The 17,354-nt window shown below is 49.2% G+C and overlaps 6 protein-coding genes and 1 non-coding gene across 7 annotated transcripts; 4 read left to right on the forward strand and 3 right to left on the reverse strand.

Moving 5' to 3' along the window:
* The first annotated feature begins 392 nt into the window (after positions 1-392).
* Positions 393-2,504, forward strand: BDQ94DRAFT_133458 (uncharacterized protein). Its single transcript, XM_026764279.1, has 6 exons — positions 393-514; positions 574-1,252; positions 1,308-1,441; positions 1,500-1,652; positions 1,708-2,034; positions 2,086-2,504. The coding sequence occupies exons 2-6, from the start codon at positions 1,011-1,013 to the stop codon at positions 2,127-2,129; spliced, it is 900 nt and encodes a 299-aa protein (XP_026632678.1). The 5' UTR covers positions 393-514; positions 574-1,010; the 3' UTR covers positions 2,130-2,504.
* A 343-nt stretch (positions 2,505-2,847) lies between these two features.
* BDQ94DRAFT_133459 (phosphate transporter) lies at positions 2,848-5,138 on the forward strand. Its single transcript, XM_026764280.1, has 3 exons — positions 2,848-3,090; positions 3,156-4,500; positions 4,561-5,138. Exons 1-3 carry the CDS (start codon positions 3,028-3,030, stop codon positions 4,947-4,949), a joined length of 1,797 nt encoding a protein of 598 aa, XP_026632679.1. The 5' UTR covers positions 2,848-3,027; the 3' UTR covers positions 4,950-5,138.
* A 196-nt stretch (positions 5,139-5,334) lies between these two features.
* BDQ94DRAFT_t8 lies at positions 5,335-5,405 on the reverse strand. Its single transcript has one exon. It is a non-coding gene; the product is annotated as a tRNA-Gly (tRNA).
* A 679-nt stretch (positions 5,406-6,084) lies between these two features.
* Positions 6,085-6,807, reverse strand: BDQ94DRAFT_133462 (uncharacterized protein). Its single transcript, XM_026764281.1, has 2 exons — positions 6,585-6,807; positions 6,085-6,426 (listed from the first exon to the last, which is right to left on the reverse strand). The coding sequence occupies exon 1, from the start codon at positions 6,801-6,803 to the stop codon at positions 6,585-6,587; it is 219 nt and encodes a 72-aa protein (XP_026632680.1). The 5' UTR covers positions 6,804-6,807; the 3' UTR covers positions 6,085-6,426.
* Positions 6,808-7,362: 555 nt separating this feature from the next.
* Positions 7,363-9,415, forward strand: BDQ94DRAFT_133464 (flavin-containing monooxygenase). The gene is made up of 2 exons (XM_026764282.1): positions 7,363-8,025; positions 8,078-9,415. Exons 1-2 carry the CDS (start codon positions 7,416-7,418, stop codon positions 9,313-9,315), a joined length of 1,848 nt encoding a protein of 615 aa, XP_026632681.1. The 5' UTR covers positions 7,363-7,415; the 3' UTR covers positions 9,316-9,415.
* A 277-nt stretch (positions 9,416-9,692) lies between these two features.
* BDQ94DRAFT_165348 (uncharacterized protein) lies at positions 9,693-10,725 on the reverse strand (the record flags this gene model as incomplete). The annotated part of the gene is made up of 2 exons (XM_026770276.1): positions 9,693-10,596; positions 10,676-10,725. 2 exons carry the CDS (start codon positions 10,723-10,725, stop codon positions 9,693-9,695), a joined length of 954 nt encoding a protein of 317 aa, XP_026632682.1.
* Positions 10,726-12,650: 1,925 nt separating this feature from the next.
* Positions 12,651-13,613, forward strand: BDQ94DRAFT_133468 (DUF1772 domain-containing protein). The gene is made up of 2 exons (XM_026764283.1): positions 12,651-12,893; positions 12,952-13,613. The coding sequence occupies exons 1-2, from the start codon at positions 12,815-12,817 to the stop codon at positions 13,416-13,418; spliced, it is 546 nt and encodes a 181-aa protein (XP_026632683.1). The 5' UTR covers positions 12,651-12,814; the 3' UTR covers positions 13,419-13,613.
* Positions 13,614-17,354: the final 3,741 nt, after the last annotated feature.

Here is a 17,354-nt window from a genome sequence, read left to right on the forward strand (position 1 = left end):
GTTTCTTTTCGATCTTAGGATACCCCGTGTAGATAGGGCTGTCCGTATAGAAGTACATAGACTAATACCACTTTTTCTTCTGCGATTATGGTCAATGGAAGCCAGTGAACCCACATACGCCTGAGTCATCACCGATCATCGGTTGCGTTCTCATCGTGCTAGTCTGGCAAGCCTTGTATTTTACGTAAGGTATGCCGCGCGAATCCGACTCGCGTCACATGACCGCGGGTTGTCGGGGATGCCACGGCCAGACAATACGACAACATGCCTCTGCCTTCATGCACGCCATAGGCTTTTGGCCAGCATTCATAGGCTTCCCTGCATCCCGCTGCCGACACGAGTGTGCATTGCCGAGTCAAATAATAAACTGAAAGGATCACCATTGGTGTTTCTGGCTCGCCCACCATGACTCGAGGTACCCACCACACTTTATTCTGTGTACCCGCACAGAGGCACTAACTCCAGGATGGGCGGGTACCTATCCACGAGTTCCTCGAGCAGCATAGTATAATAGGTGGGTTGATAACGTGGAAGCAATTCAATCCATCCTCTCCAAGCACTAACAGCAACTAGAAAAGCGCATCACGGACCATCCATATCACCACGAGGTGTACCGGCCGCAGGGATGTGTCTCCACTCATCCGCGACGGAGTCTCAAATCACAGAGCCCCTTTCGAGCACGTTGTCTGTGGTTCCCCCGCCCTGGGCCTGGGCATAAGGTTCCTATGGCACCCGCATCAGCGTTCCCTTATCACTTGCCTAACTAAGCACTTGCTTTATAACCTCGTCTCAATCAACCAGGGCCGGCCGTTTTGCACTGCTTTTGATCGGCTTGTGCTGTGGGAACTCTCCTCCTCGACATTGGGAATGATGCAAGTGCCCTCAACTCTAGCACATGTTGATCAGCTCCTGGGGATCCGCACGATCGTCGCCCGTCTTTTACCCGCCACATTGCAGTGTGCACGCCTCAAGGTCCGGGCCGTTGCTACTTAACGTCCCTTGCATCTGCAATGAGCCACCCAGGCGCCCATTCGGAAGCCGAGGACTGGCCTCTTCCGTTGTCCGTATCTCGACCAGACAGCATAGTCTCTTCCTCCACAAGCTCTTCTGGTCCCAGCTATGCCACATCACCTATATTTCCGCCTCCGCTCAGTCGTACGGCTTCCTCAATTGGATCCCGGTCGAGGCAGGCTTCATGCTTCTCCTTATACGAGGACATCTGCCGTTTGCCGCTGAACCATTCTGTGACCATGTGCGTATCGCCTAGTATCCCATGCAGGCAACATCCGCTGATGGGGCTGTTGCAGCTCCTTCGTTCGGAGCAGTAAACTCTTCAAGCTACGCTTCACCTGTATCGACATACGCAAGGATGCCACGGGAAGCTTGAAGAGTCTTGAATTGGGCGGGGGACCGGGTCAGCAGACTCCGTTGATACATACTTGTAAGTGCTCAAGAAGAGATTGCGGATGGCCATGCTAACCCCCCGTGTTTATCTGTAGTCAACGACACCAAGCTTCCAGTCCCTCACCTTGAACATCCAAAGCTCCCGAACGAGTCGTCGCTTCGCGTTTCCTTCATGGACGAGCAAACAGTTCAATCGGCCCACAACGTGTTCCTCACACAGATCTCTTATATCTTTGAAGATTGGCATGGTGGGTAGCAGAACACTTGAGGGGCATTTATATCCTTGCTGATTTCTGATTGCAGATTGTGTGCAGTTCCAAGAATTAGTCCTGGGTTCGAAATTGGTCTTCATAGCAGGGATCGCCGAGGCGAAGTCCAAGGGCCGAGGGGAGGAGTGCATCAGCCAGAACCTACGCATTCTACGTAATCATAACGGCAAACAGGTCATGCTTTTCTTTGCCAACTCGCAACGGAAGGAGTTGAAGCGTTATGTGTCCATCCCGATCAACTGCATCGACAGCTTCAATCCGGGCAAGAAGGCAGGAAAGCCTGTGGTTCTCCAGCTGCAGCCCAACTTCGACATTCTTTCACAGATGAGAACATTATCTATCCAATTCCTCGATGATTTGGGTGAGTCCATCTTAGAACCTCCTCGGTGCCATTGCTAACGGGCTTCAATAGACCGAAAAGCCTTTTGCCAATTTCTGACAGAACACACCGCTTAATAATATGATACACCCCATAGACATGAACTACGATACCCATGGGCAACACAGATTGAAAAATTGATACAGCATCTACTAACATCACATCGTGGATTTTGGTTGTTTACGAGTCTGCAGCAAGGAGTCTGGATGGCGTTGGGTACTCAGGTACTTTGCATAAATTTTCCTTTCATTTTTTTTGGCTCCTCTGCGGCCACGCGTCAGTTTCAGTTCCAATAATATACCCCTATTGTGAAACATCAGACAATATTGGAACCTTACGAGGCACAAGGGGCACGTGTTTAGTCGAACCAGTAGGACGGCTTTCAGCTTCAGCCAAGTTTCATCACTTGGCGAACTCAAATGGCACAAATGGCAAATTGGCCTCGTATCCAGCGAAAGGCATCTCGGAAGCCTGGCCAGGGACCGAAAGTACTCCGGGATCATGCTACTACTGGCGTCTCTTGTTCATCTGACTGAGGCAGTTAAGTGGGCAAGTGGGCCCCAATGAGGCCCCATTCTGTCTGCACGTGCCGCACGTGGAGCGAGGAATTGGGCGGGTGTGCCCCGGGCATTGAGGTCCACTCCGGCCGCTACTGCACGCACTGTCACAGCTCCCGCCAATCACGCCGTCGCGTCCTGCTTAGTTCAAACCTTCCCGGGAGAAGTATATTGTGCCTCCGGCCTCATGGTGGGCCTCGAGTACCCCTCTCAGACTCATGCTCCCCTTTCTCTCAACGTTGCGCCATCCTTTTTCTTGGACCTTCATCCTCAGATCTGGGGGCCGCAGGATTCATTCTGTCTACTCTGCCTGCAGGTCGATGGCCCTTCATGATGTCATCTGTGTACAATCTGATTTCTAGAACCGTTCATCAGGCTTACCACATCTGATCCAAACGCCAACACCAACAATACCGCCATGGGCAAGTTTCGCACGCGATGGTACAAGACTGATCGAGCTCAGGATTTTGAGCATGAGCAGGTAGGAGCGTCTTAGATGCTTGACAAATCCTGAATCTGCTAGCTAATACTGTGTTGATGTCATAGGATCGAGATGTTCGCGCTCGGCAGGTGTACGACACAATCGACCGCCAGGGATTTCAATACTTGATCGTCTTTGTTGCAGGCGTTGGCTTCTTTCTCGATGGATACACCCTATTTGCAAGCAACATGGCACTTCCAATGATCTCCTACGTCTACTGGAAGAAAGAGGTGTCTTCGATCAAGATTACTTTATTTAACATTGCAACATTAGGCGGGACGCTACTGGGACAGGTCTTGTTTGGGTACCTGGCTGACCGGAACGGGCGTAAGAAGATGTATGGCTTGGAGCTGATACTCATGATCACGTCAACACTGGGCGTTGTTATGGCCTCCCGCGGAGAGAACGATTCGATGAGCATCTACGCATGGCTCATATGGTGGCGTATAGTTGTCGGGATTGGTGTCGGAGCCGACTATCCTTTGAGTTCAGTCATCACAAGCGAATTTGCCCCCACCAAGCACCGAGCACGAATGATGGCTTCGGTGTTCTTCATGCAACCTTTAGGGCAGATCTGGGCAAACCTTGTGTCGTTGATTGTCATCGCCACCAGCCGTTCAGATACCAATGATTTGACCATGTCTGTCGATAGAATGTGGCGCTACGTCATTGGTATCGGTGTGATTCCGGCAGCAATAGCAACTTGCTTCCGGTTCTTCGTTCCGGAGTCGCCACGCTTCCTCATGGAGATCGACGATGATCCAGTGAAAGTCGAGTTCGATGCAACCACACTCTTTACCGAACCAAATGCTGTTTCCTCCTCCCCGACTCTCGAAACCGAAAGCTGGCACAATTTCCCGGGGCAAGCATATTCCCTGACTACGATCACGGCGGAAGACCGATCCTCCACATCCCAGACCGGCATCCTTCAACCAGCGACTTTAAACTCTCACTGGCGCTTAACATGGAAGGACATCGTACAATACTTCTGGGTGGAAGGTAATTGGCGAACTCTAGCTGGGACAGCTATGTCCTGGTTCTTCTTAGACTTTGGTTTCTATGGCATCAGTCTCTCCAGCCCGCAATTTTTGGCCAAAACCTGGGGATCCATTCATTTGAGCGCGCCTGCGCCTTACTGGGAGACGAACGACAGTCCTGGTGCAAGCGTCTATGACATGTTCTTCGCAAGTTGCACTCACGCGCTGGTCATCTTGAATGTGGGTAGCTTTGCCGGCGGGCTTCTCCTCATCTTAGTGATCCACAAACTGGACAGAGTCGCTCTACAAAAATACTCTTTTCTCGCACTCTCCGCACTCTTCATCGCCCTGGGTTGCATGCTTATCACCATACAAAAAGAAGGTCCTGTGGCCGTTGTCTTGTACGTCATTGGCCAGGCGCTCTTCAACTTTGGTATGTAACCGGCCTCTACCATAGGGTTCTCCTCGAAGTCGCTAACCAACCTTTATATAGGACCCAATGCTACAACGTACATCATCCCGGCTGAAATATTCCCCACCCGCTACCGTGCTACCTGTCACGGACTTAGCGCCGGCGCTGGCAAGATCGGCTCTATAGTGGTTCAGGTCTTTTCCGCCTACTACAACTTCGGTGGTGGTTTCGGAGAGGAACCGGTAAAGCGGCACGGCTACATTATGATCGTCTTTGCTGGATGCATGCTCTTTGGGGCGATAGTAACATGCTGGATACCACCTATCCAGAGAAAGCCTGATGGATCCGGTAGAGGCAAACTGTGGGGAGGCAAGACGGAGACGCTGGAGACTTTGGCTCTTGGTCGACTCGGCTTGGACAGTCGATATGCGAATCAGGGCAGAAGGCGAAGGAGGGACGTTGTTACATGACATGACGACTCCAACACGATTGAGTGGTTTGTTCATTTTGGGTATATATTCACGGGTACATACAAGTGTACTTTAATTTCGCTGTACATATTTGCCAGTGGTCGGGTCGACTGACTGTGACTTCCCACCTATTTTCTGGCATTACTGCTGTATATAGGATGAAACAATCAGAAGCTACGAGCGTCGGATGATTATGATATACGGTGTAGCAATCGTAACCACCACATAGGCAAGGTAAATACAAAAGCAAAGGGGAAGGAAATGAAAAACCACTACCAAAGAATATAAAATAAAATAAATGGACAGGCGAATAATGGGAAAGGAAAGCAAAAAAATTCTTCTGGGAAGGAGGAGTGAAGGGCGAAAAAGAAAAAAGAAATCGAATTGCATCATCCGTGAATCGAACACGGGCCTCATCGATGGCAACGATGAATTCTACCACTAGACCAATGATGCTTGTTGATGTCAAGTTTTCCTTTATTAATAATATAATCCTCCCCAAAATATCGCGCAAAGACAATTGCTTGGAATCTTATGTCTGCCACATCTGATCACCACCTATGATGACCATCTGGTCGGAAAACCGACTACTCGATATATTAGGTCTCATGATCAAATGGCTATAGTTTCTATCCGAATTCTAGTTTGGCACTCATGTTTATTTGCTGTGAACTTCGCCGTTCGGCTGCTTGTATCCTGTGGGACTGGAAATATATAAAACCGCTACTGTTGCAGTACGGAGTACCTGGGCAGTGGTTAATGGTTGTAACACTGTCGAGTCCAAATTTGATTCATCTCCGACGCAATTCACCACTGACCTCTCATTCAGATACTAGTCTCATACTACTACGTACCAAACTATCGTCTGCTTATCCTCATTCCCAAAAATCTCTGGTTCCAACCCCGCTCTTTCCCTATCCACTCCTATCTCTATCTACGGAGTACCATTTGTCGCGCTGGGTCGATCGGCATCGGCCCTGCCCCACCACTACGTAGAATGGTTCACGCTAGAAGCATTGAAATCCACGATGATAGCTAATTCCGCGCCCCTCGATGATAGCTCCCCACTTGTGGATAGTACGTGGTCAAGCATCATGTCTTTTGAAGAAATATTGATTGGTCGGCTGTCCCGTGCCACGCAGGGTTGTTGATGCCGATTTTGCGATTGTGGACAGGCGGCTAGGATGTCGTGGGTCGGGGTTGTCGTAGGGTTGGGGAATTCCCCAATAAGAATGCTAGGAGATCCGCTCTTTGGCCTAGAGAGGTATATAGGTGTTTTGAGTGCTTATGATCTGCAGTGGCTAGCTGAATGGGCCGGACAAGACATCCACTTGGGTGGATAGTAGGTGCGATTGTCGGTAATGGATGGTGAGATGGCATGCTTTTGTCAGCGAGCTGAGCGCTGAAAGGCAAAACCTTGATCAATGAAATAGTCGTACTTGATTCCGATAGCGGCCGGTTTGCTCACGGATGCAGCCTGCACGGTTACCATAATGGTAAATGCAGTGTAAGTAGCTGTGGGTCGCATGCAAGGGTGGTTGGGTGTGACGGACTCATCTTGGAAGAGACAATATCCGTCGGTTCCTTCGGGTAGTTGAACAATGGGGACAGAAGCACGCAGGACAATAAACTAACCTAGGATGCAGCATGAACCCGACAGACATAATTGATTAGCGACAAAGATGAAGCAGTGAAGCAGTTGGCAGTGTCTTCCCTGCCACCAGATAGCCTCCGAAGTCGCTTAGACGCTCGGGTTCCTGGACCATGAGTGGAACCCGCACTATTCGTCTGGTTCAGATCCAGAATCAATACGGATATACCGACCCAGAGAGAAAGACCCATCACCAATTTCATGGGGTTGGACTCCGGTAAGTACAAAGTAGCACAGGTTAATCAGGGTGGGATCGATTGCGGAACCTTAAGGAGAAGGTGGGATTCCCTGCGGGGTCACGTTCCCGGCTGGGCTCCTTTCCCTTTGTCGACAATCATACTCCCCCTCTTTCTACCTTTTGCCATCTGTCCTTAATTCGAGCAGGATGTCGCCACTCATCATTTCACATACTTGATTCTGTTCACCACAATATAACTGTGCTATGCTGTGACCTCGCTCTTCGAGGCCTTCTGTAGAGATCTGCAGAATCCAGACCCGCAAGAGTGCGGGGTGTCCAACCTGCCGATCCCACAGGCCAGGTTGGCGCCGCCACAGCACATTGAGCTAGCTTGAAGAACTACTCCGACCGGAACGAGCTGAATATCGAGTGTGCAGATACGAATCTGACTAACCACGCTAATTGACGCCTCAATGAGTTGTCATGGCTGCTGCGTTGCTCAGCTGTGGCATCCAGAAGCGGGGTGGGTACTACCCCCGCTGATTTAAATCCGGCGTCTTCCCCTCTTTGACCCGCACAGAGGAATACCACCCCCGCTCTACTCTCAGCTCCCAATCCCTTCATCACACCAGGCACAATGCCTTCTGAAGATGTTTCAACCGGCTCGGTCAATGTCCCCATTGGCACATTTCCCCAGACCTGTTCTTCGACCGATGTCAATGCCGACCAGGTCGCTTCACAGCTAGTCGAGAAGATCAACACAGCTCTTAGCAAAGGAGACGTGCAGTCCCTTTCCGACCTGTTCCTCGAAGATGCCTACTGGCGAGATCATCTCTGCTTAACATGGGACTTCTACACTGCGAAAGGCAGAGAAAACATTCAAAGCTTTCTCAAGTCTGGCCGTCTTCCGAGTAAAGTTGAGATCGACCGCTCGACCGCGTTCCGAGGACCCTACGTTGGCCCTATCGATGCCTTTGGCGACGTCACAGGAATCCTGTTTTACATTACGCTCTCTAGCCCCCTGATCACTGGACAGGGTATCGTTCGGCTGGCAGAAAAGGACGGCGAGTGGAAGATTTTCACCTTCTATACGTCTATGGAGAGCTTTGTCGACCACCCAGAAGCGGTTAACTTCAGAAGGCCCCTGGGAGCACAGCATGGCGAAAGCTTGGATCGAAAGAACTGGAAAGACCGTCGGACGGCCGAAATCGAGGCTAAAGACCGGTCTCCGACTGTCGTGGTTGTCGGTATGATACTCATCCAACAACTTGTTGCTATTCTAGGTGCTGACCCGAACAGGTGCTGGCCAGTCTGGTCTCATCATTGCGGCCCGTCTTAAGATGCTGAACATCGACGTTCTGATCATCGATCGAGAGGAGAATATTGGGGACAACTGGCGCCAACGCTACCACCAGCTGGTCCTGCATGACCCTGTGTGGTTTGACCACTTTCCTTACATTCCGTTCCCGCCTAATTGGCCGATCTTCACTCCAAAGGACAAGATAGCCGAGTGGTTCGACTGCTATGCTAAGCTACTGGAGCTGAATGTGTGGACCAAGACTAACATCAAGGGGTCCTCATGGGACGACAAAGGAAAGCAGTGGACTTTGGATTTGCAGCGGCGGAAGGAGGACGGTACGGTGGAGAATCGTACCCTGAACCCCCGGTATATCATCCAGGCCACCGGCCATTCTGGAAAGAAGAATGTGCCTGACTTCAAGGGTATGGATTCCTTCCAGGGCGACCTCATCTGCCATAGCAGCGAGTTTCGCGGTGCGAAGCCCGGATCGAAAGGTAAAAAAGCCGTGGTGGTTGGGGCGTGCAATTCCGCCAACGACATTGCACAAGATTACTATGAGAACGGATATGACGTGACGATGGTGCAGCGCAGCTCGACCTGTGTGGTTTCCTCAGAGTCAATCGTCGAAATCGGCCTCAAAGGGTTGTACGAGGAAGCAGGACCCGGAACCGAGGAAGCCGACCTTTACCTTTGGAGTATTCCGGCGGAGCTGTTTAAAGCACAGCAGATCAAGGTCACCAAGCGTCAGAACGAGAATGACCGAGCGACGTTGGAGGGCCTGGCGCGGGCCGGGTTCAAGGTGGACCACGGTCCAGACGGTGCGGGTCTGCTCATCAAATACCTCCAACGTGGCGGAGGCTACTATATCGACGTGGGGGCCAGCCAATTGATCATTGACGGCAAGGTGAAGGTGAAGCAGGGTCAGGAGATTACCGAGGTCCTCCCTCACGGACTGCGGTTTGCGGACGGATCGGAGCTCCAGGCGGACGAGATCATCTTGGCGACTGGGTATCAGAACATGGCCACCCAAGCACAACTCGTGTTCGGCAAAGAGGGCGCGAAGGTGAAGGACGTCTGGGGATTCGACGAGACGGGCGAGATGCGCATGTGGCGGCGGACCGGACACCCAGGCTTGTGGTTCATGGGCGGCAATCTGGCCGTCTGTCGGTATTTCTCGCGGTTGCTGGCGCTACAGATCAAGGCGCTAGAACTTGGCGTCACCTCCTACGACGGTTAGTGAGAGACTTGGCGGTAGGGCGAAGACAAAGGAAATAGGTACGGAGCAGATATAATTGGAAAACAAAGTCGAGCAGCTGCAATAAATGTCGCAACTCAACAATCTATTGAAAATGAAAATCTGCCCAGGTATCACAAATTTATCCATAGTAGACCCGCTATGCAAAAAAATAAAAATATGCAGTCTCCAGGCGATAGTAATGAAAACCATCGGAGCGGAGATTTCTGTGAATCCCGTGTTCCCCAAAAAAAGCACCAGCCAAGACTCCCACCAACAACACCCGAACAACCAAACACCGACCAAGGATGCCCCTGAAACCACCTACTTCTACTCACACACTCACAGGATAGTAAGTAGTAAGTAAATAGTAAGTAGTATTACAACCAACCCTCCATCCACCCAACATACACCCCCAGCGTCAAAACCAGCGTGACAACCTCCTCTCCAACACCTATCCCCACCTCCTCCAAAAACCGCACTTGTCTCGCATCCCACCCGCCAACCCTCAACCCCTTTTTCTCTAGCCCAGCCAGCCCCGACCGTCTGACACGCTGATCGGCGCCGACGCCAGCACCAGCTGCTCCTCCGATGGCACTAACGCACAGCACAAACCGGGGGTTAGCATCGGAACTACTAGGGTCGTTCGTCGTCTCCTCCTCGCAAGCCTTTCCATTATTATCGTGTATGGTATCGGAGTCCGTTGATCCCGACACCGCCGATGCGGAGCCCGAGGCGGTTCTTGGCCGTCCGGAACCCTGCGTCTTTCTCCGCCATTCAAGAATGACGGTCTCTCCGGACGTGTTTTTCTGGCGCAGGATGAAGCGGTAGTTGCCGCGCGACGTGCGGGTTGCGGTGTATGATTGGTGCGTGGTGGGGAGGTAGATTTCGTCGGATTTTTCTTCGGGAGTATTGGTATTGTCTTGTTGGGGTTGTGTGGTGGTGGGTTTCTTGGTATTGGTGTTGGTGTTTGTGTTATTGTAGATTACCCCCGCAGCGATTGGGTAGGTAGTTTCTTCCGATGAGGATTTCGGGGTTATGTCGGTGTAGGCGTCGCTTTGGAGGATGTAGAGATCCCGGCCGTGCAGTTTGCGCGGGCAGTTGGGGAGGGATTTCCCTTGTCGCGGGGGTTGGTAAAGTTCGAGGATGGGGAGGGCGCGGTGTCGGTTTGATGTTATTGAGAGTTGTTGGACTTGGAGGAGGAGGCGCGGGGTGAGGCGCAGGCAGGGGGAGGATTTGGGAGGGGGATGCGCGAGGGGAAAGGTGTGTTTGGGGGTTTTTGTTCTATTGGATTGTCATGGTGGGTTAGGTTATGATCATTGAAGTATATGGATGGTTTGTAGGTAGGTAGGTAGGTATGTACCTTGTTTGGCTGGAGACAGAGCTCTCTGCGTCGCTGTCTTGGGTGGACATTTTTGTATACTACTACTAGTACTAGTGTATAGGGTAGTGGTAGTGGTAGTAGTAGAAGAAGTGAGGAATGTCAAGGATAGTAGTATAGATAAAAGATGAATTCGAATATCATCACCTCAATCGAGAGAAGACCGCATATTTATTACTCACACGATCCTCAATTCTCTTCCAGCCCTGTCTGTCTGCATAGATCGTATTCGTTCCCCTCGCACGGGGCGCCGATCCAGGCACTAACTTTCTACTCCGTACCATCTTACAAGATGCAGTGGGTGAGAGGGTGTGACCAACTAACTAGCTAGTGACTTAGTCAAACATGCCTAAACCCACTCATCATACGAAATTATTTTCACCGTTCAAGCTTATTCTCTTTTTATAGCCTTGGCGGGGCGGGGCCATAGACTGGGCTGAACCGCTGAAGGGAAAAAAGGAAGGGAAAGAAAGGAACCAAGATGCCAGTTGAGTTTAGACCCAAGATTCAGCCTGTTATTCGGGATACATGATTTGTTGAAAACTCCCCCCTGTGGGGAAAATTCTTTGCGACTTCCGCAGAAAGATGAAATGATTCCCGCACATATTGGGATATCGGATACGGATACGATCGCTGCCGAGGATGTTGCGAATTTCCGATTAGTTGGTTATTGGTTATTAGTTCACTGGATATAGGGATTGGCCAGTTAGTTAAGCGGAGTTTGCTGCAATTTTCATCGGGTCACGGAGTCAACCACTCGCAACCCCCTGGTTCCCTTCCTTCTCCTCCTCCTGTTCATGGGTGGTTGCAGATGTAGTAAAGTTGTCGGTCGGGCACTGTCCGACCTAGACTGTCTTCCGTATTCGTTTTCTTCCAGGTGCCGGGATGTCGCCGTTCGGAAAGTCTTGGCCGATCTGGAGAGGCGGTGCTGAAATCCCTGATGGTCTCCATGAGAGGGAGGGAAGGCTGTGGCATCCTGTCAGACTGTCAGAATTCTTTGTTTTGGGTTTGTGAGAGAAGGATTGCATTCCTGGAGTGTCAGGTGTCTGACAGTCAGCCTTGTGAGGCTTACATAACGAGCTGCGAAATACTTACCCAGTTGGGACTAGTCGGGACACAGTTGGATCGGATCCTGGAAGTTTCGGGGCTGAACTTGGCTAGTATGGAAAGGATTCTTTGCTTATGCTGCGAATGACTGAAAGCGTGTTTGGTGATTACTATGGAGTAGGTAGACACGTTGTTCTGATAATTTAATCGACATGGAGAAGATGATTGGTTTGTTGTGCTGCGGTTGGGAATGCTCTAGGTACTCAATTCACTCTGGATCAATCCCGCCTCCTTTTATCCTACTCACTTCTGGCAATGGGTTCAGATTGATCAGATAAAAGAATATCAGAGACATCTTTTTTGAACGGGCCAATTATACACCGTGGCTGGTCGAGATGTTGAAGCATCGCGAAAATCCACTTATCTGCATCAAGACGCGTCGACGTGTCCAAATCTAATCTGATGGTGTGTATGTGAATGTAGTGATTGTTGGTGTTTGTTGACTTTGTAGTGTTTGGTGTTAGTGGCAGCAGTTGCGTAGAGTGGGAGGACAGGTGAGATAGAAGTAGCGACCGAACAGATTATTATATACTCTGCAGCTCAAGTCTATATTGGGTTGGCACAATACTATCATAAGTGACAATCTATCTAACCAGAATAATTGGTGTTGCTGCATCTGCACTTGATATGGATGAACATCACGAACTCCAAAACCCACCCGACCGGTCCAAAACCCGCCAAAAGCCGAGGCGTCCACACTACCAACCAGTCAACTTGCTTCCACCAACCACATATGGAAGAATGTGGGGCGAGAATTCAGAATGGCCTGACTCATTAGTATCTATCTTGCGTACTATTGTAGTAGTTAAGTGGAAGCTGCAATCGCTAGAACAAGTTTACAAGTCTAGGCCCTGAACCAAATATTTAAGCTTACCGATGGCATCATGACTCCACCTCCTCAGTAGCATTCATATATTTAGGCCACATCACACTCATCCATCCAACTTTAAGCATTCCAGACCCAATCCACAATCCACAATCCACATCTCACCACCTGCATAATAGTACTACACCATGTACACAACAGACACCCTCCCAACAAACTTCTGCATAGCCCAAGCAATCGGCCTCAGCGGCACCGCTTGGCTCTCTGGTACTAATCCCCATCCATCCTCAACCCACCAAACCCCACCTAACAATGATATACACAGGAAACATCTTCTCCTTATCATTAATGACAGTCCCAGCCCTTCTTCAATCCCACAAGGAGCACAAAATCCCCCTATCAACAATCACAAAACAATGGGCCCTTGTCTACGAAACGGGAAAGAACCGCGCTCCCCCAATTGCTCTCTTCACCGCCGCCACCCTCTTGTATCTATCCTGGGCGACGAGGTCAGAGAGTACGCTGGCGGCCATCGCACCACGGGGAGCCACCACCACGTATGCGATTTCTGCTGCATTGACGATTGCGATCGTGCCGTGGACCATTCTGGCCATGAAGGGGACGAATGATGCCTTGATGGAAAAGGCGAAGATGGGCGTACAGGAGGAGAAGAATCCCCAGGAGGGGGAGAGAGTGTTGGGTTTGTTGAACAGATGGGCGTTACTTAATGGTGCTAGGGCTGTGTGGCCACTCGCTGGGTTCTTGGTGGGGTTGTCGGCTGTTGTGCCTTGATTTTATTATTTGGAGGGTTATGTGAGGGAGGGATGCGTTTGGGGAATTGGGAAATTTGGCGTTAATGATAATGTAGGATTGTTTTGCAGTTTGAATTGATGTATATTAAATGTATTACACCCGTCATTGGTAGCACGAAAAGCTGAACGGCAATTTTTGGTGATACCGTCACTGACAGATAGTGAGTGTCTCGAGAGGTAATTCCAGTATACATAGATGAATACCCCAGAACCATCAAGACCAGGAAGATACCGTAGCGAGTTTCTAGATATCATTGAATATCGAACAGTAGTTTTCGGGAAACATGCAAAGGCTCAGGGAGTTACCATCCAACTATTGGAAATAGGATGATACTCGCCCCCCTTGTCCCGACTGGAATCATATGCTTCCAACAAGGGAAGAATATTCATATTCACAACTTCGAAGCCACAGTATATGCAATTCAATATATGTCACTCCCAACTTCACCGGAGATAATATGCAATGCAGAATATTCCATGTAAGCTACCATCATTCCCTGTCCATTCGCGTAGCATAAATACTCATGATTTTCTACCCCTTTGACTCTCTTCTTCAACATCTTCGTCTCTATCATCATTGTCATTATCATACACCATACAATTTCCAAGCCTCCAAGCAGGAACATCGCAACAAAATCCATACGAAAAGTTTCACGCAATACATACACATATAGCATGCCATAAGCATGCCTGCTATACCAGTATCACTCTATTCGAAGAATAGAGATCGTGATATAACTACTATACGGTGCCAAGGAAAATGTTCTATGACATTGACCACCTATTCAAGCTCGCGAAAAACGCCATCTGCCATTCAAAAAGAAGAGGGGAAAAGCCTTTAAATTCTTCCTATTCTATCTATAACAAGGTTCAAAACCGAAGAGATTGAAGAAATGTTCAAGATCTCAATTGAAGAGGCAGGCAGTAATTGGCTTCTGCTGCAACGACCCGAATTAAGGAATCTGTCATGGCTTCTCGAAAAGCGACTCCATCCATGATGGTGTTGGACTCTCCAGTGGTTGCTTCATACGGACACTTGGGAATAGTGTACCGCTCCTCATTGGAAGTGTATATCCACCTATACAGCATACTTCACAATATCCTACTACATAAAGAAAAAGGTGCTACCCGCGCTGGGCTTGAAATTGTCTGGACCTTTGGAGACACATGCGGGACCAAAAGCTATGCTATGGATTCATGGCTTTCTCCTACGAGTTTACCAGCAAAGCGGTATTAAAAGCCAAACTCGCAAGCATGACTCGTGCAGTTCGTGTCTGTGCCGCATTCCCTGGTCTCATCCGACATGCGAAGCAGAATAATATCGCCCTTGAGAATATCACCACAACTGCGCCACACATGAGGGATGAAGGGATCATCCCTCATCCAGAAGACAGCCAGTGGGCTAATGATATTGATGCGTTGCTGGAAGGTTCGACACGCTGGCAACTGGTTTGGAAAAGTACCAGCTGAACAACACCTTATAATTATTGGAAGAAGAACTTACCATTATCCAAGATTAGGGGGCATATTTACCTCCGCAGAGACTCAAAATGCTGGCAGAACTCCGACTGTTTGGTGCAATCTACGTGAAAGGAATCCGTGAAAAGTTTCGAATAAAGAAGGACAGAAGAGAGTTACCGGCACTTCACGCTACAAAAGGTGCATGGATAGGGTTACAAATGATGAAGTCGTTCTTCATGACCCCTCCATATCAAGCGAGAGGCGCAGCAGATAAGCTACGATTGGGTATGCGAACCGATAAATGTCTCTGCTTCTGCTGTCTGACGGTTTATCCGTTCGCGCACTGTACCATATTCCCATGAGACAGCACTACGAGATCACCTGTTAGTGGTTTGATCAGCGCCACACTGTGGACAAAAATTACGGAGAAGCAGCTAGCGTGGGATGGAAGCCATATATATATACATTCTGAAAGCTGATATAATTGCGTGATATCCTGAAGAGGTTCGGGAAAGTACACATGTGTCGGGAGCGTGGATAGCTACAAGCAATTCTGGCTGTGGCTTGGAAGGAGAACCCAATGATGGACGACAGACGTTTACAAAGCTTAGCGACGACGGCTGCGTATGACACGATAAACCAGAGGATATGGTATTTCCTACCCCTTCTCTCAAGTTGAACGCTTGAAATACCATGCTAGCAAATACTGTATGACTCTGAGGATCATTGGCAGTCGAGAGCTCCGCTTCATCCTTCTTGTCACCGCCACCACTACTACTCTCCGAACATCATAGAGAGCCCTCGGGATCTCAATTATTAGGCGAGCAGGATATCATTGATAGTTCGATGCCGCATGCTCGGCAAGACGCACGCGGAGTATACATAAGAATATCGGGCATAGAAACTGACTGCTATAACTGGGAGTCTCTATTCTTCAACAATTGGACTTTGACAAGCTTATTCTATGATAGGTCTGGTATGTTCTCTATACCTATTGGTGGAACCACGGCCAAGACATACAGATCATCTCGACGCCGAGACAAAAGCCAGCAATGCATGTGGGCTTGCGAGTCGTGGCACTGGACCAGTGGGGAAAAAAACAGATAAGAAGAGATGAGCAAGGCTTATGTTCACAGGATTGGAGGAAACAGTCAATCTTCGGCAGCCGCTACCAGAAATAGCTACTATGCTCTCGAGCGCCTCGTGCGGTCTATCAACAATTAGCTGATTTTGCTTTGCAAAAGCCATACCTCAGATTGTGGGGTATTCCTCCACTCGTGCGTTCGCTGTGGCTGATGCAGAGTGGCCACTCCTCGAAGAAACAGGCCACGAAAGAATGGATATTCGCAAATTGGGATTCAAACGAGGCGAAGTTATCAGAATTGGAAACCAACGAGGCATATTATAAGGACTAGAATCAGACGAGACCACGCCACAAGAATGGAATTCAAACTCGGAGATCCCACAACCGAAATCATTACTCCTGAAAGTCATCAATTAAACCACTTACGCGGGCCGCAGGGTTAATCACATGGCGTTAGCTGCGGTGATGCCAAATACCAGTGAATCCACACAGCAAATGATGACCGTCGCTTGATGCAAGTATCGTGATTGTTCTGGGACCATGTTGTTGCAGTCATGGGCTTCTCGTCACCTTACTCGCACATCGACTCAAAAACTTGTCGTGTCCGGAAATAAAATGTATACTTTGCACGCGAGCTATTATCAGTCATTAGCTCTTACCGAGAGAGACGTTTGCAATGCTGCTTCGTGGCTGACTTGCAAAGCCATAAGCCCAATCCCCAGTCCATGGTCGTCTCTACCGGCATGATCAGTGACAAAGACGGTTGAATGGTGACACAGACTATGCGAATAATGTGGCAGCTTGTCCTCATCTTCGCTGGACCATGTTTGCTGAGAAACAGGATACGGTCAGCTATCTTTTAGGAGCAACATGGGCCCTTGCTGTCGTTGGGGATGGCTAGGAACTGTCATTACCGACATGGAAACTCAAACCACAGTGGACGGTATATGCACTAAAACAGAAAGATAGGGCTATATATACAGCTCATGTACAGTGATTGGGGTTACATCGATTGAAAGAACAGGCTGAAGCCTGAATGGGTTTTCTCTAGGTTAGCATAATGTCGCAAATTGGGGCCATCTCATAACAGTAGCATTTATTGTCTAAACTACTTTTGATATTGGAAGAGGAGTTTTCTTCAATTTTTCTTGCTTATCGTATTAAATTGTCTATGTAACATCAATTTACATATAAATTCATCGTGTCCTGTAGTTCCCAAGGGTCTACAAATGGTTCTGTGATTAAACTGCCAGTCTTAGAAACCGCTTCGGCATTATAGAAAATCGCCAGGGCCGAAGTCTGTGCTAGTATAGATAATATATCTTTCTCTACTCATGGGATTATACAAATGTCATAGTGTTAAACAATATA

The sequence above is a fragment of the Aspergillus welwitschiae genome (genome assembly GCF_003344945.1).
Source record: "Aspergillus welwitschiae strain CBS 139.54b unplaced genomic scaffold BDQ94scaffold_1, whole genome shotgun sequence".
Lineage (NCBI taxonomy): Eukaryota > Fungi > Ascomycota > Eurotiomycetes > Eurotiales > Aspergillaceae > Aspergillus > Aspergillus welwitschiae.

Coding starts and splice junctions, on each gene's coding strand:
- BDQ94DRAFT_133458 (XM_026764279.1), top strand. CDS start 1,011: ATGAGCCACCCAGGCGCCCATTCGGAAGCCGAGGACTGGCCTCTTCCG. Junction 1,253..1,307: donor CTGAACCATTCTGTGACCAT/GTGCGTATCGCC, acceptor GGGCTGTTGCAG/CTCCTTCGTTCGGAGCAGTA. Junction 2,035..2,085: donor CCAATTCCTCGATGATTTGG/GTGAGTCCATCT, acceptor GGGCTTCAATAG/ACCGAAAAGCCTTTTGCCAA.
- BDQ94DRAFT_133459 (XM_026764280.1), top strand. CDS start 3,028: ATGGGCAAGTTTCGCACGCGATGGTACAAGACTGATCGAGCTCAGGAT. Junction 3,091..3,155: donor AGGATTTTGAGCATGAGCAG/GTAGGAGCGTCT, acceptor TTGATGTCATAG/GATCGAGATGTTCGCGCTCG. Junction 4,501..4,560: donor CCAGGCGCTCTTCAACTTTG/GTATGTAACCGG, acceptor ACCTTTATATAG/GACCCAATGCTACAACGTAC.
- BDQ94DRAFT_133462 (XM_026764281.1), bottom strand. CDS start 6,803: ATGAAATTGGTGATGGGTCTTTCTCTCTGGGTCGGTATATCCGTATTG.
- BDQ94DRAFT_133464 (XM_026764282.1), top strand. CDS start 7,416: ATGCCTTCTGAAGATGTTTCAACCGGCTCGGTCAATGTCCCCATTGGC. Junction 8,026..8,077: donor TCCGACTGTCGTGGTTGTCG/GTATGATACTCA, acceptor TGACCCGAACAG/GTGCTGGCCAGTCTGGTCTC.
- BDQ94DRAFT_133468 (XM_026764283.1), top strand. CDS start 12,815: ATGTACACAACAGACACCCTCCCAACAAACTTCTGCATAGCCCAAGCA. Junction 12,894..12,951: donor CGGCACCGCTTGGCTCTCTG/GTACTAATCCCC, acceptor TGATATACACAG/GAAACATCTTCTCCTTATCA.